The sequence below is a fragment of the Thermobia domestica genome, chromosome 7 (genome assembly GCF_964235325.1).
Source record: "Thermobia domestica chromosome 7, izTheDome1.hap1.1, whole genome shotgun sequence".
Classification (NCBI taxonomy): domain Eukaryota; kingdom Metazoa; phylum Arthropoda; class Insecta; order Zygentoma; family Lepismatidae; genus Thermobia; species Thermobia domestica.
This window is the reverse complement of record NC_137460.1, coordinates 294,883,629-294,900,599: the sequence shown is the minus strand read 5'-3', so window position 1 is coordinate 294,900,599 and position 16,971 is coordinate 294,883,629. Positions and strand designations below refer to the sequence as shown.

Sequence of the window (16,971 nt, the reverse complement as noted above, 5' to 3'; positions counted from 1 at the left end):
TTTTCAGTGCAGTGCTCAAAAACCAAAATGGTATTCTACATTTGGCACCTTTGCTGTAATTCCGAAATGAGTATATAGTTTAAGAGAACAGCAGTCATAGTTTCTGTTGGCATTTAATTACATTTTTGCTTCTCGTATTTTCAGTGCAGTGCTCAAAAACCAAAATGGTATTCTACATTTGGCACCTTTACTATTTTTACTTGAGATTTCTTTCATAAGGAGATTTTCATGAAAATCGAACGGATATCCTGAACCAAATTAAATGTTATGGAATCAGTCGTGTACAAACTTTAAGTCGTCGTGCACTGAATACTTAAAACTATTTTACAAGTAGATGGGATGAAACACTAAAGCATGTGGATGGCTGCAATCTTAAATTGTCCATGAACTTAAGAAATATTAAATAGTATGTAATAAGAATATCAAAAACATTAATTCAGTGTCTACAGCATTGGCGGAGCGAGAAAGAGATCATGAGGTAATAAGCAGCCCAGTCCAGCTTATATATGTAAGGTCTGTCCGAAAGGTAAAGTCACGAACTCTACAAGTATGAAAACAAATTTACGTACATAAGATTAAGAATAATAATGCCTGTACAGTAAAATTCTTCAAAATATAGTTCTCCTGCGTCGATACATCTTTACCGGCGGGATTTCCAATCTGCAAAGACATCCTGAAGGCCTGTTGAAAAAGTGGGTTTAAATGCATTTAACAAACTGTTTTCTCGTCAATTGCTTTGTAACGATATACTTTCAGGCGGGATTTCAAAACGGGAAAGAAGTCTGCGGGAGCCAAGTTCGGACAGTAGGGTGACTGAGACAGCGTTGCCATGTTAGATTTGGCCAGTTAGCTGCATCGCGACTTGTATAAGAGACGAAACAGACGTTTACGAAATAGCCCGTCCTTCAGCTCCGAGGGCTCGAAGATAAGTAAACAAGCACTCGTTCGATAGTTGACTTACACCACCATTGATCCCAGTGTATTGAGAACGCTGCAACGTCGAGTCGCTTCACAACAAAATGTATGACATTACTTTCAAATTAAATCAATCGGATTCCTTACCTGCTTTCTTTGAAAAGTTCAATATGACGTAATTTCTAAAACTTGAGTGTGTACATCCTTAGTGGCGCCACTACTGTCGAGATCCAGAGTGTACCAGAAAGTTATCAATAGTTCTTGATTTTAGATCTTTTGGAACGGTAAATTATTTTATATGAACTCTTGCCAGTAGATACTTTGACGTTGCAGATCGAACAATTTTACTGTGAGCCATATTTACACTAGGCTACCGCTGGCTTTATTATTATTATTATGCGTTCAAGATATTATTCCTGGACTAATGTACCATAATCTAACATTTTCTTTGCATTTTTATGTAAGGATACTCTTCCATCCTCATAGGTCTAGAAAATATCGATGGCTCTTAAAAGCAATACAGGATTTAGAAGGTAAAAGGTTTGAGGACAGCCAGAACCAACACCATGATAGGTAAATCATGAGTTTACTGTAAACTTTTAAAAATATATAAATAATAGCTTAAATTATTTTTGTCACTCAGAAAAGTGGGGAGGGGGGGGCTAGGCCTGGATCCGCCAATGTTTATAAGATCTGTTTTTCTTCGCCTTCATCACTACTATCCCGCCGGACACTATTTAACGTAACAAATCAACGGTAGGCCAAATGATCTTACATTTAGGTAACTTCACAAGCAGTTTCAAGTATAAATGGATTTTTTTGGATAAAAGAGATGATATGAATTATGAATACTTCAATCTTTTATTGACACATTTATATAAATTGATAACAGAGTAAGATGATACAAATTCTGATCTAATATTATTTCTAATCTTTCTAAGAATACAATAATTGCTGTAGCTATCAACAATAAATGTTATTTACTAATAGACGTTCATCTTGAATCTATAGAATGACAAAGCTTATCTTTGTATCCGAGATTCTCTTCTATTAGTTTATGTCGATATTTCGAGTCGCTCTGGAGTCATGTTCGCATTTCCCTGCACCTCGTAGGCTGGAACTCCTATATTATCGCTGTCTGCTTATGTAAGTATCCTGGAGATAATGAATCCCGAATTCCCGGTCTTCATTTGCTTTCTTTAACCTTATTCACTTTTACCGGGTTCGATTCCCGGTGGGGTCACTCGGTCGAAAAAGTGTAAAAAGCTTTTTCATGCCAGCCATCCTGAAAGAGGTTTTCCTCATTCACACCAGGCAAATGTCGGGATGGTACCTACCATATAGGTCCCAGGCCGTTTCCTTCCTTCCCTTTCCTCGAATAGTGTCATCACCGAAGGACGTCATCCCTCATACGTGACGGGCCATAGATGCCGAAAGACCAGAAATCTAAATCCTAAATTTTTATTCACTTTATACTTCATTTTCAAACATGGAGATCAGTGTGCATAGTGGCAAGTAAAAACGAGCATCAAGAAATAACGTTTGACAGTAAAACCGTTACTAGAAAGAACAATTCTTATTCTTTTGTTAGTGGACCGATGATAATTGCAAACGAATTGTAAAGTGAATAAGGTTAAAGAAATCGGGGCTCAGGGAATTCAGGGCTCATTATAGGGGCTTCAACGTGAAAAGTGACTCGAGAGCGAGCCAAAATATCAATATAATCTTAAAAAAAAAAAAAAAAAAAAAGTCACGGATGCTTTCTCATTTTATTAACAAATGTTATTCTCCTAAAGTGCATTTGTTTCCTATTGTAGTAAAATTAACCATTGCACATAGGAATTACAGTGCGCTTTTACAGTTGCTTAAAATGCAAATACTTCTGGTGTTCGTAGTATAATACTTGATACACCACGCGTTTTAGCAACCACTTTAGCAAAAAGCTCCTCAGAGGACATACAGCGATTTCCTTTGGAACATGAAAGGAACATTTCAAAATAATGCCGCCACCTCAAGGGTGTTCAGTCTTGTAAAACTGCTGTTTACACACACACACACACACACACACACACACACAAAAAGAGTCATTTGGTTACTCTGACTTCGTGTATTGAAGCGCGTATTGACCTATTTAATTTCTGGTATTTTAACTAAGTTTTGTTTTTCAGTATTCCTTTTTTGTAATTTTCGTTTAGCTAGTTGAGTCGCAGACAGTATAGTTGATAGTACTTTTCCTACTGATCATCTTGCATGCGAACCTTCCAATTCTAAAAATAACACCCGACCAAATGCTGCTTGGAATAAGACCAAAAGAATAATAGAGACTGTACTAAATTTCCGACAATGTCAATATTCCTGCCTGAATACGAATGCATTCTGGAAAAATTACTGTAGTGTGTTATGTGCCAGTGTCTGCTTTGATAACTGTTGGCCTCAATATTTTTTATTATTATTGTCTGATGATGAAGAATGAAGTTTAATATTTAAAAACTTTCTCAAGGACTCGACGCCATCATACCGACGAAGGCACTCTTCCAATAAAATGGTGATTGATGTCACATCCAACACCTCCATACAACTTACAATCAATTACGGTATATGATGATCGCGGAATTTCAAAGACGCTATCGCTTCTCAGACCACCTGACCTGACCTATCCTTTTTACTATGGAATTACCTTAAAGATAAACTATCACGGAATCTTCCAAGGAAATTGGATGAACTAAACTAAGTTAGCAATATCACTGTACGTACACTTTAATGTGGCTGTGCTGCAACGGGCTATTTTGTTTTTACAGGAAAATTTGGAACGTTTGCCTCGAGGAAATGGTTCTCTTGTACTTACTGTATAATTCAGAGATTATTGCTCACTTGTTTAACAGTTATATGTTAATAATATAATAAAGGATTATATGGATCCCTATGTATATTCAAAGAAGACTGTAACTACAATACTAACACACTGGAATTCTATAACACATTGATCTTTTCGATTTACTGTCATCCAGTTATAACCCAGCTCAAAAGTGTTTTTCTTTGAGTCTGAAGTAGGGAGAACGTCGAGTAGAATTTTCCAATAACTACAATATTTACGTGTCTTTCCCTTTCGAAAACAATTTGTTTCTTCTTTTCTTATGAATCTTCCCTTTGATTCATTCAAAGTGTTTTCCACAAGCTTTATAATTATATTTCGAATCATAACATAAGCCATCTACTAAAGCCAAGGAAGCATGTAGATAAAACTAACATAAGCACTAAAAAGTAAATGATAAATTCAGTACCTGGGATTATATTAATGTCGGTAGAATATTCCTGGCAAAGTTGTGCTTTTGTATGATTTCGCAATGCTACAGACTTTAATTCTTTATTTATTTTGTCTATTTGTGCTAATTTTACTATACATGCTTTGCATTATAGTTCTTCCCTATACTCAACTATTCCTAACTCATTTATTTATACACATTTCTAGGCGTTATTGATATCTATGGCCCTAAGCCCGTCACATATGAAGGATGACCTCCCTCGGCGCACACACTATCCGTGGAAGTAGCAAAGGAAGCAAGGAAGTGGCCTGGGATCTGTTAGGTATCACTGCGGCATTTTCTTCATGTGAATGAGGAAAAACTTCAGTTAGGACAAGGCTAGCGTGAGAGATCTTGCGTCTTTTCGATCGAGTGCCCCTATCGGGAATCGAACTCAACTGTCTTTAAGTTACAATCAGATATATGCACGGCTTGCAGCTGAACCCTCTGGATGTATCGTCTACGGTTTTCAGTTAGTTATTGCTCTGACTTCCTAGCGCTTTACTACTGATATGGACAACGCCATACTATTTAATACTAGAAACACATTCTAGAGACATTCAAAGTAACTAACGGAAAATAGCTTTTAACATCATTGTATGGAAATAAGTTGATACTGCTCCGTTCAATTCATAATGGCTCACATAAAATAATATTTTACGCTTGTCAGTTCATAATTGCTGCGTCAGTTTCTGCTGCTATCTAAGTTTTAATTATTATCCACGTGGATGACTTTCTTGAATCACCAAACTCAAGAATATGAGGAAAAACCAACAAATTTTTATGTAGTTTATACAACCTCACACAACCTTACTTTTGGGCTTTTATTCTTGAAAGAGGAACTTTTCAAAAGTCCCTTACCACCCCTTTTAAAATCCGTACGAATGTATTCATATTGAACTTGATGCAGGAAATATACAATAGGGCTAGGAGCAAACCTTTTGGATGATGGTTCGCAGACGGTCACCGCTTAGGCGAGAATCTGCTCAGGATGTCAAATCTGAAATCAGATTTCATGTATCTTCATTTGGTGAGAAGTTATTCCTCTTTATTTGGTGATTATTTACTCTTTTTACAGGTGGTGAACCATGCCGTTAACAATTGAGGAACGCACCCACATCGTCAAACTGTGGGCTGGGAGAAATGCCCCTACAGTAGAAGCCGATTTCAATCAGTGTCATCCACAATGTTACCCTCTGTGGAGCACATTGTGTAACAGATAAATATCAATTATCGTTGTCCATAACTTCTTACCAAATAAAGATACATTAAATCTGGTTTTAGATTTGACATCCTGAGCAAATTATAGCCTAAAGTCATGTATCACATTACCCACCTATCGTTTGAATTAAAAGACTGAAATTCAAGATGGCGGCCGACCACGAACCATCATCCAAAGGATATGCCCCTAGCCCTATTGTATATATTCTACATCAAGTTCAATACATCCGTACGGATTATAAAAAGTGTGGTACAGGCCTTTTGAAACCCTATATTACTTGTAAGGTACGCCACAAATAACCCACGACTTTTTACAGAAATAATTAAAGAACTTCTTTTGGTGAAAATTTTAATATACGTAGATATATTATTCTTTGTTAATTAATGCAAAATTAAAAGCTTCCATTATGGGTTTTCCTTGATATTCCTAACTTTCGTGGTTCAATAACGTTCCCGATGTGAATAACAATCAGAAATAAGATGGTAGCGGAAGCGGAGTTGCTGATGAGGACCCCAGAGACGGTTCAATTAATTTAATACAACGTTCTTTTGGGATAACAGGTTAGTTGTTAACTTAATAATATGAATTTCATAGCGTCCACCAGCAAAGAAGTATGATAATGTTATGCGAAATATGAACACAGAAATAACAACATATATATCACTAACATACAAAAGCTAATGTTGCTGTGATTACAGAATAGAAACCACAGCCTAATTGCTGACAATCGATCACAATGGTGTTTCATACTGTATTGTACAGAGGCTACCACCTGGTCGACTTTCAACTGGACAGTTGTAACCGAAGTCGATCGTAAATCGACAAGCTACTGTACTTGTAAATCAGCTTCATTTTTCATATTATTCACTAATAACATATTCATATAAAGAAAACAATATTCACTAGTAACATATATCCATATAAAGAAAACATTCTTTCCATTCAAAACTTGTTGAGTTCATATTTCAGGGTACTCGTCACATATTAATACAGAATTGTACGATTATCATCTCTACACTTGTTGCAAAATGAGCTGTCTTTTCTCTCTTAGTATTTGATTCAGCCTCCGTAATGCTCTGCCTCCATCTCGATCCTTGGCATAACGAAACCAGTTCTGGATAGCGGTCTTGATATGACTATCAGTAGCGAAACATGTCGGTGTGTTTCGCCGCACAGCGTCTGAAAAATAAAAATACTTTATTTGACACTTAATCTCAAATTAACACAGGAATACACTGGTCATTTTCTTTGTACATGAAAAAGTAGGCTGGGTTAGTTAATACAAAGATTGGATTAAATTTATCTTAGTTTAACATTTCTTTTCACCATCGAGGTTCAATCTGCGAACCGAACACTATTTGGGCTACCACAAAGTATCAAATAGTTCAATTTACGAACGAGAATAATGGCAAAATTCATAAGTTTAGTTCTTATAGAGGTAAAATACTAATTAATACCTCAAGGATCAGTGCTTGGTCCAATACTCTTTCTTATACAGGGTGACTGGTAATTCGATGCATTCCTTGCAAGGGGATATTCTACAAGTACTTTGGAACATTTTCACCTATATGAACTGGGGGGTCGCAAATCAATACTTTTTGAGTAATTTGCACATATATGATTTATTTGAAATTTTCCGGCTAACGAGAGGTGCGCAAGAAAGTTTTACCCTGACCCACTTCCACACATCTTAGGCGCTGAAATTTTACATGTGTAATCCCGCGTCATGTGGTAATGTACAACTCGTAACTCTACACCGTTGCTGTGTTATTGGTCCGAACGTGAAGTATAGTGGTCCAAAATCCTTACTGCATCTCAGAAAGCAGTGTGGCAACATCGCAGAAGAACTTGCTTCTAGGAAATGACTACATGGTTGGGAAGAGGTGGAATGCAGATGGTGTACGGTCAAGAGAAAACGCGAACTTTGACGGATTTCATACCCACGGTCGTGCATCTGTCTGGCCAACATTCGAGCAGTGAACGGGTGCGTTTTTTGCGGGAGGCGGCCAACTTTTTTAAGCATGCGACGCTCTAGGATTTCAGAGAATCCCGCAACGCACGCAGCAGTGAGGCATAGTATATTCAGGTAATTGTGATACCCTTAGCCTGGAAAGTAAGTAGTAATGCCCCATGCTGATTCCAAATAAACGTGATGATCACTTTGGTCGCTCAAGAGTTGAATATAGACTTCCTTTAGTGGTGGTAACGTCGGCACGCTGTCATTAGTTTGACTAGGTTTTTCTGGTTTTCTTCACTCCCACCAGACGAAGGTCAGGGCCAGTTTCTTTCGAAATCCTAGATCCACCTAAAAGACCGATGTGACCCCAGAGTTGAATGTTTGAACCCTTCCTTGAGTTATTATCTTGCATAAATACATAAATAAAAAGAAAGAGAGAAACAGCAATCGAATACATCGTTTTAATAACTCAAATGTGTTATTTTGTTATGACTTTCGAAGGTTTACATTTTTACCTTTGTAGGAAGCTGTTATTGTAGCAATTGGTACGGCAATAATCGTAATTTTGTTTTGAGTTATTAAAGCGATGTATTCGACTGCTATTTCTTTCTTTATTTATTTATTTATTTATGTATGTATGCAAAGGAATGACTCAAGGAGGGGTTTGGACCTCTTACTCCGGAAAACATCTCTTTTAGGTGGATCTAGAACTTGGGAAAAAACTGCCCTGACCTTCTAGAAGGTACCATCCCGGCCATGACCTTCGCCTGATGGGAGCGAAGAAAACCAGGGAAAACCTCGTCAAACCAATAACAGCGTGCCGACATACCACCACTAAAGGAAGTCCGTGTTCAACTCTGAGCGACCAAAGTGATGATCAAGTTTATTTGGGATCAGCATGGGGTATTACTACTTGCTTTTCAGGCAAAGGATTTACTATGCCTCACTGCTACGTGTGTTGCAGGATTCTGTGAAATCCCAGAGTGTGGCATGCTGAAAAAAGGTGTCCGCCTCCTGCAAAACAACGCACCCGTTCAATGCTCTAATGTTGGCCAGACAGATGCACGACCGTGGGTATGAAATCCGTCATAGTTCGCATTTTCTCTTGACCGTACACCATCTGCATTCCACCTCTTCCCAACCATGAAGTCATTTCCTAGAGGCAAGTTCTTCTGCGATGTTGCCACGCTGCTTTCTGAGGTGCAGTAAGGATTTTGGACCACTACACCTTACTTCACATTCGGACCTATAACGCAGCAACGGTACAGAGTTAGAGTTATACATTACCACATGACCTACATAGGTAAGTGGGATTACACATGTAAAATTTCAGCGCCTAAGATATGTGGAAGCGTGTCAGGATAAAACTTTCTTGCGCACTTCTCGTTAGCAGGCAAATTTCAAAGAAATCACACATGTACAAATTACTCAGAAAGTATCTGTTTGCGACCCCAGTTCATACGTAAAAATGTTTCATACTACTTGTAGAATATTCCCTTGTAAAGAACGCATCGAATTATCAGTCACCCTGTATATATTAATGATTTGACACAAGAAATGTTGTCTAATAAATGTGTTTTATTTGCTGATGACACAAATGTTATTACAAGTAACTCACGACATGATATTGAATATAATCTAAACACTGTATTTTCACGATTAAGTAACTGGTTAAGTAGCAATAAATTAGTTTTAAACAATGACAAAACTTTCTTGTTAATTTTTTATTATCCTCTTCAAAATAAATTTATTCCTTATGTAATGATAAATAACGAAAAAAGTTTACTTTTCTATTTTAACTAAATTTCTTGGTGTCACCATTAGTTCGAAACTAACTTGGAATGAGCATATTTCTCAACTGAACAAAAAATTAAATAGTATTTGTTTCGGCCTCCGTAGACTACGAGGTAATGTCACAACACAGGCTTTAGTTTCAGTGTACTATGCAAAATTTCATTCTTTAATAAGTTACGGTATTATTTTTTGGGGTTATTGTAGTCAGTGTATTAGGACGTTTCGCTTACAAAAGAAAGCACTAAGGGTTGTGTTTGGATTGTCACCAGTCTTCTTGCAAGCCCATCTTTAGAGGACAAAAAATATTACCATTCCTTTGTCTGTATCTATATAAAATTATCTTGTTTACTGTAAGTAACAAACAGTTATTTATTGAAAACAGTAACGTCCATAAATGTAATACTTGATTCGTTAATAATGTGCATGTTATCCCCCGTTTCTCTCTCTCTCTCTCTTTTTTTTTTTTTTCAAAAAAGGGTATATATTGACAAAAATGTTCAATAAGTTAGCTGACTTTCTAAAGGAAAATAAAATCATTTTCCATCTTTAAGTTTGATCTTCATAAGTTCTTAGTAATTGAGTGTTACTACTCGGTAAACAAGTTTTTTTTTTTTTTTTTTTTTTTTTTTTTTAAAGACAATGTATGCCTTTTGTTAATAATGAAAGTGTGTTTTTTTAAAGCCATGTTATTTATGTATTACTGTGTTTGAAAGTTTTTTTTAATGGCATATATATATAAAATTAATTTGTAGTTTTGACAACTGTATGCGTACAAAAGGACACTCTCATGTGTATATGCAGATAAATAAATAAATACATAAATCAAACCCAGAACCACGAGTGCACTTAACCACGACGATGTACACCTAAATATAATGGAAGCAGACAGAAAACAGAAGGTAAGGTGCTGTAATTACTTCCTATCACAGATGGTGTTCACGTTACCCGATTGAATGTTTGACAACTGTGCTAATATGTATTGAACGTGAATGCCTAATGAACAGCCTGGTGTCAGGATTTCTCCAATCAATTGAATTGGAAGTGCTCGTGCAAGATTTCACATTTGATAATGGAAGAAGAAAGAAACATACGTAAAATGCTTCCATTAAAGAAACTCATAAAATCTCTAACAACGAGTTTGCGATTAGAGGCCAACTAGCGAGGACAGTCAAATACGATGCAAAACCTAACTTCTTGAAAGTCTCTGCAGTTTGTCAGAGCCAATAGAAATGCACTACTTCTGATAATGTAGCCTTATTTTCGCACATGTTACCCTAATCACTTTAATTTACCGTAATTTGGTTAAAGACCGTATTTATATCTAAAATATACTTTGGCAAAATCATAACTTGTAATACGCTCTTTAATCAGACATCCATATAAACAAACTGCCAGTCGTATCTGATAGTTTTGCTTTGTAGAGAAGTACGGTAAAATAAAAAGGCAAATTTCTTACAAAAGTACCTTTTGAAACCCAGATTCAATTAACATATGTGCTGTGATTATAATAACCGGTAACTTATAAACATTTTATTTTTGTTGTACTTTGATTTTAAATTTAATATTAATTGTTATTAATATAAAAAAGCAAAAGAAGTGATTGCTATACAGAATTTTAAGCAAGAAAATCTATTATAAAATGTTAAAAATTATATAATTTTGTCTGTTGAAGACAGCTTAACTTACATAATGAACTTTTCCATTATGATAAACTTGCATTGACAGATTTAATTCTTTAAACCAAATTTTGCTTTGTATATGGGTGGTGTTATGCAACAACCAGTCAACCCACAAAATTAAAAAAAAAAAAAAAAAAAAAAAAAAAAAAAAAAAAAAAAAGCTAACCTTGTTGGAGGGTTCGAAATATGTAAGGAACATACTAAAAATCCTGGTAAGGCGTTTGCGATCAGTCTGCCATCTATGAAGAGAGAAGTCAACCCACATACGATAATATCTTATGGGGTCGAGAAACCTATAACTACGATTTCCTGAAACTGGCTCGTTGTGGGTTGAATGGTTGTTGCATAACACCGCCCATATGAACTGATTTTTAGGTTAGTTTTTTAATTGCGTGGTTTTACGTTATAACCACGGGCACTTTGGGCAACAACTTCAACAAAAATAACAGTATAAAACCTCAAGATATTTTTAAGATAGCACGGTGCGTGACCAAATTTTATATATATATATATTTTGTATCAATTTAGCTTTAAAACAGAATCATTACCTAAACTCTGAACATTTTTGTTAGTATTTGTTAAAGTTTAAAAGAGTAACGGTTTTTGTTAAATAACAGAGTAAAGTACTTTGGATGTGTACTCTTGCATGTTTCTTTTGTTTGCGCTATTACTGCTGTAGAGGTCACCAAAATTTGAATGTTTGTCATACTGCAGCGTCCTTAGTGAATAATAAATGTAAGATTTTAAATTTTTGTTTAAAATATAGATTTAAAATATGTAATGATCTGACGTAGTGCCATTTGAAAATGTATAACTTTGTTGGAATGTCAACACTGTTATCGTGGGGTATCACAGAGTATGTCAAAGAATGTTGCCCTGCCATATTTGCATGGTACAAAATTTCAGCGTTTTTTGTCTATTTTTTTTAAAAGTTACAAGAGCGAATTAAGATAAATAGTCCACCATCTTAAGATTCGAAGTTTATTTTCCTTAAAAATTATAATTATTTCTGATTCCTTAGATTCAAGAGCTCACCTAAGTTCATAATTTTAATATTATGTTAGTTGACGATCCATAAGTGGTTGTTATGGAGATATCAGTATATCGACCACTGGGTCTATGTTTATATTTGATTAGTACATTTTAATGTAGAAATATGACTGTACTTGTAATTTTTGCTTAAGTTATTATTTTTAAATCATAATACAGGATTCCTACTGATCTGGAGAAAACTATTTCCCTGACTTTTATGACAGATGTCAGATGACGTTGATATATAAATTAGGAATAATAACGGTGAATTTGTGTATATGAGAACATTTATTCCATAGAGACAAGTAGTAAGCAATTGGTCATACGTACATTCCAGTTACCTTCCATAAAAATAGATATTATAAAGGTTGGCTAAAGCTGAAATTGGTGTACAATTAATGTTAGAAAAATATATTTTATAAAATTTCCCTGATTTCCAGTCTTTTTTCCTGAACTTCCCTGACCTGCACCATTTTCCCCGACTTCCCTGACCAATAGGTAACCTGTAATAGTATTGAATTCATGACCGGAACTTGTGTTTTAACTGTTGTGTTACAGACCAATAACTTTTGTTTACACATAACAAAAATTGAAATTTGATAGTTTTAACATAATCAGCATGTCCAATTTAGGACTGAATTTGTTCGGAGTTTTGTAAAACAGTTGTTCCTGTTTACACAGAGCAAAACGTTTACAATTCTGACGCATTTATCTTTTGTTGGAACTTGTCATTGCAACTTACACCAGCAGAGAGGTATACCAGATTTTCGCATTTCTATGTGGGATAGCGATTCGGATTTCTCTCATTTCTCTAAGATGTGAACTTAGGATTCGTTTTGTACTGAAATTAGGAATTCATGAGCACTAATCCAATGAAATCGAAGATCACTCTTACTGTCCAATTGTTTGTTCGATTCATCAGATAAATGACGTAAGGCTATAATTTTAATCCACATCAACCACGTTTGTGTTAAATTGGTGTACATTTGTTAAATTTGGTGTACATTTGGTTAAATTGGGTGTACGTTTGTGTTAAATTGGTGTACATAATCTGGCGATTTACTTCTATGTAGCCATTGTTACAAGAATAACGCTCTCATTTCGCTAAAAGATTTTCCTGATTCTTCTACAGTTCCAGTTAGTTTCCAAATATGACTCTTTTAAAAAAAATCCAGATATTGGTCAAAATATTTCAAGTCGATGAAGATATTTTACTCATGTCTTACGCTGTGGGAGCTGAAGTAAACTTCATTTTTCGTCTCTTATTTATATGAATTGCTAGAGTATGTTCTATAAAAAAAAAAAAAAAAAAAAAAAAAAAAAAAAAAAAAAAAAAAAAAAAAAAAACCTGCCGTCACTTCTTTAACATAGACAACTATTTTCCATCTCCATTGTTGACATCTATGTCTGATCCATGTACGAAAGCAAATAGTTCGTCGTTGGTAAGGAGTTCCTTTCGCCTTCGAGAACTACGAATCACAACTGGAGATAGAGTTGACAAGTGACAAACTCATGAAAGTACACGAAAACAGGAATGTACAAAGCAAATTATGTGCGAAGAAATCAATTGATTTCACTGCCTGGTACTCTTAGACACGTTTTCAGTGTAACTGTATGGATAATGGGGTGATACTTTTAACATAGACCTTGGCTGACTCTCTTTCCAGATTCCCGACTCCCTATCCAATAGACCTTAGTCATTGAAGCTTCAGACGCCATAAAGATTAATTCAATTTCAAGAAAAAATACTTCTGCGTAAAAATGTATTGAGATTTCAAGAATTTCACTTCAGAAAAAAACGCACGTGTCAGCAGATGCAATTATTGCAGCACACTGTTTAGATAGGTAATTGTAATATATTCAAGAGGAAAAAATGGTATCACAAGGTAACCAAAAAAGTTCTTGCCGTTCTAAAACAGTGAAAGTTCCGAAGTAATCTCAATCAGCATCCAAAACCTTTTCTACTACGATATTGTGGTTTCGTGCAGCTGCACAATACCCTGATGATAAAACTCATCCGTTGTGAATACAAAGAAGTCCGTAAGTGTGTTCTACAGGTCTCCCTCAATTGCGAAGGATCTGCCACGGACGTAATGAAACATGTCGTAATCTGTTGGCGTAAAGTCTGGTGAATATAGTGCATGACAGTGTCTCCCGGGTCCTCTTTACCACATGTAACTTGGCATTGTCGTGCAGGAACAGCACACCCTTGTAATTCAGCAATACCGGCTCCTTCTGCCGCAATGCACGGTACAACCTTTGCAACTGCTGAGAACAGAGTTGAGTTGGTTTGAGTTTAACGTCTCTTTCAGGAGCGAAGTTATATAAAACGTGGATCTACTGATTAACATGGAACTCGAACCACACAAGCTCCCGCCGGGCACCAAACCTGTCTCTCCCACACCAAAGGTGCGTACGCTAACCGCTTAGCCACGAAGGAGCTCTTGCTGAGAACAGAATCAGCAGTGATGGTCTGACCAGGTAGGAACTCATAAATTTCACTACACAGACAGCATAACCTTTCGTGGGTGCAGAGCTGGCCTTGAGTTGTGCAGAACAGGGTCACGCGGCGACAACCAATGTCTGGTTCATTTGAGAGTGTCATAGAGGACCCACTTTTCGTCACGTGATCAAGGACAAACTGGCTGCCATTCGTTGTTCATTATTGGCTGGCGACAATGTGTGGTGTACCCACTTGCTTAACTTGTATAACTTCCCTATCTCATTTAAGTGCAGTCTAACTGTTTCAGCAGAAACATGTAACCTTTCTGGAAGTTCATCATACGCTAGACCACTCTCTTTCTCGATGGCTGCTTTCAGGGCCTCGTCATCTACATATGATGTCGTCCATTCGAGGTTCATCCGAAAGGCTCAGATGTCCCGAACGGAATTTCTAGAACCAATGCCTGGCGGTGCGTTCGTTCACGGCATTCTCCCCCAAATGCCTGGCATATGCAGCGACTTTATCCGGCAGGTGAGAGGCCCAGTTTAAAGTCATAAAAGAAACAAGACAAGCTGGTTCGATACCTCCATTTCTCTTCGACACTGGACGAGCTATGACTGCTGTTCGTGCGCAACGTGCCTGTATTACTTAACGCCGATGCTCAGACAACTCTCGATCACTTGGAAGGCATTTACGCCTTGTCGTTTTGTCTCTATGAGTATATGATTAATGAGACGTCAAAAATTGCAAGAACTTTTTCGGTTACCATGTGATAGCAATTTCACATAATGTATGTTTTGTTAGTCCCAGTGGACGATATATCGACCTCTAACTTTATTGCTTAATATCTCGCTTATGCATTAAGTTATCAACTTAAAAAAAAAAAAAAAAAAAAAAAAAAAAAAAAAAAAATCTGTCACTCTTTGTTATTTATGCTGTACATTACTTGCATTTTTTTTTTTTTTTTTTTTTTTTTTTTAAGTTTCATCATACTGCAAATACTTTTTAAAATAGCTGGAAAAGTTTTATGTACTTGTCGGACCTCATGTTTGTGGCATTTTGAACAATACCCTGCCAATTTATCACAACCAAGGTAGGAAAGATATATCAATGTACGTTTTGTACTAAGTGATCCATATCCTTATTATATACCTGAGTTGTTTGAAACGGGCAATCCTAGTGGTCGATATATATATATATATATATATATATATATACCTAGGTGAGTTTGATTAATTCATACGGTAACTTTGAGTAACTTAATTACTAATGGAATGTAAAGAACACTTATTAACTATTATTACAATACTCACCTCGGAGTATTTCTCTGAAAATAAGGGGAAAAAAATCTTCAAAAGATCACAGATATTTCAAGCAAATTTAATGATTGCTCTTCTTCAGGATGTTTAAGGTTAAATCGTCTTAGTTAGCTGAATAATCATATACTGAAATACGTTTCTTAAGCCCTAATAATCAATTATACAAGTAATTAAACAAGATGACATATCTCTATATAGGAAATGTTTTACAAGGGTAAATCAAAAGTTATCCGCAATCTAACTGTAACTTTTCTTACATTGTTCATATTGACTTCTGTCCTCGTGTATTTTATTGTTAAGCTGTTGTGGTAATGTTATGAAAGTTAGATCCTAATTCCTCCATTTGTCTTTCTTTCGTTGCAGATGGATCTTGGCCACTGCATTACAAGATTGCACCAAAGAGGAACATGACTTTATGAAATCCAAGTATCTTGTGAATGATTTCGTATGCAGAACCAGACGCTGTGCCACTTCATCAATAGTCACTCGTCTAACAGAACCATGTCACGTACACATTCAATGCTGTCATCATTTGTGGTTCTAGATGCTCGTTCGGCTCCTTTCTTGTGCGACCATTTTTGAATTTTTCAATCCATTCGTAGACACTGTTCCCGTATTGTGCCGAAAGTCTTTGATGGATTGCGGCCCCTGATACACCTTCCTACCACTGCTCGTTGTTCCTCTTTGGTGCAAACTTCTACAGGGTTCACACAAATTTTCAAATCTATTTCCCTGACATTCCCTGACCAACAGCTATCGCTGTTTACTAACGGCCTCCACCATCCCCATAGCCGTCCAACTCTCTCCTTAAGACAACTTGTACAGTATTTTCTAAAATTTACAGTACACAAAACCGAAAAGGTGGATATAAAAACAAATACAAATCTTCATTTATCACTACAATACCAAATAGCTAGTCACAATTCTGTAGTCTTCATGGTGTAATATCACTAAACATTTTAGTGTAATGACCTTCTAATAATAACCTTCTGTTTATACTGTTCCTTGAATACTTATAGAATGTACAAGTGTAACAATGAAATGTGTATCATATTTCTACGACTCATATGAGCAAAACACTTTAATGTTCGTTTTGAGTCACATCAAGTTTTCTTCTTGTGATCCAAAATTTCAATTTTTGCTTTTATTGCTTCTTCTTCCTGCATTCCTTCAAGCTTCAATATTTTTCTTCTGTCCTCTAATTTTTTTAAATTTCTTCTGTCATTTTCTTATGTTTAACTTTTTTTTTTTTTTTTTTTTGTCCTCTTCTGTACGAGTTTTCCTGGAATCTTCAAGATATTCTTCGTA

At 35.9% G+C, this 16,971-nt stretch overlaps 1 protein-coding gene across 4 annotated transcripts in view; it reads right to left on the bottom strand.

Annotated features, from left to right (window-relative positions):
• Positions 1 to 1,757: 1,757 nt before the first annotated feature.
• Positions 1,758 to 16,971, bottom strand: part of LOC145691065 (uncharacterized) — a 71,385-nt gene continuing 56,171 nt past the window's right edge. For all 4 annotated transcript variants that reach the window (XM_081766722.1, XM_081766718.1, XM_081766719.1 and 1 more), the window contains one exon: positions 1,758 to 6,618. In XM_081766722.1, the coding sequence (XP_081622848.1) occupies positions 6,452 to 6,618 (167 nt within the window). In that variant the 3' untranslated portion in view covers positions 1,758 to 6,451. The remainder of the gene's footprint in view (positions 6,619 to 16,971) is intronic.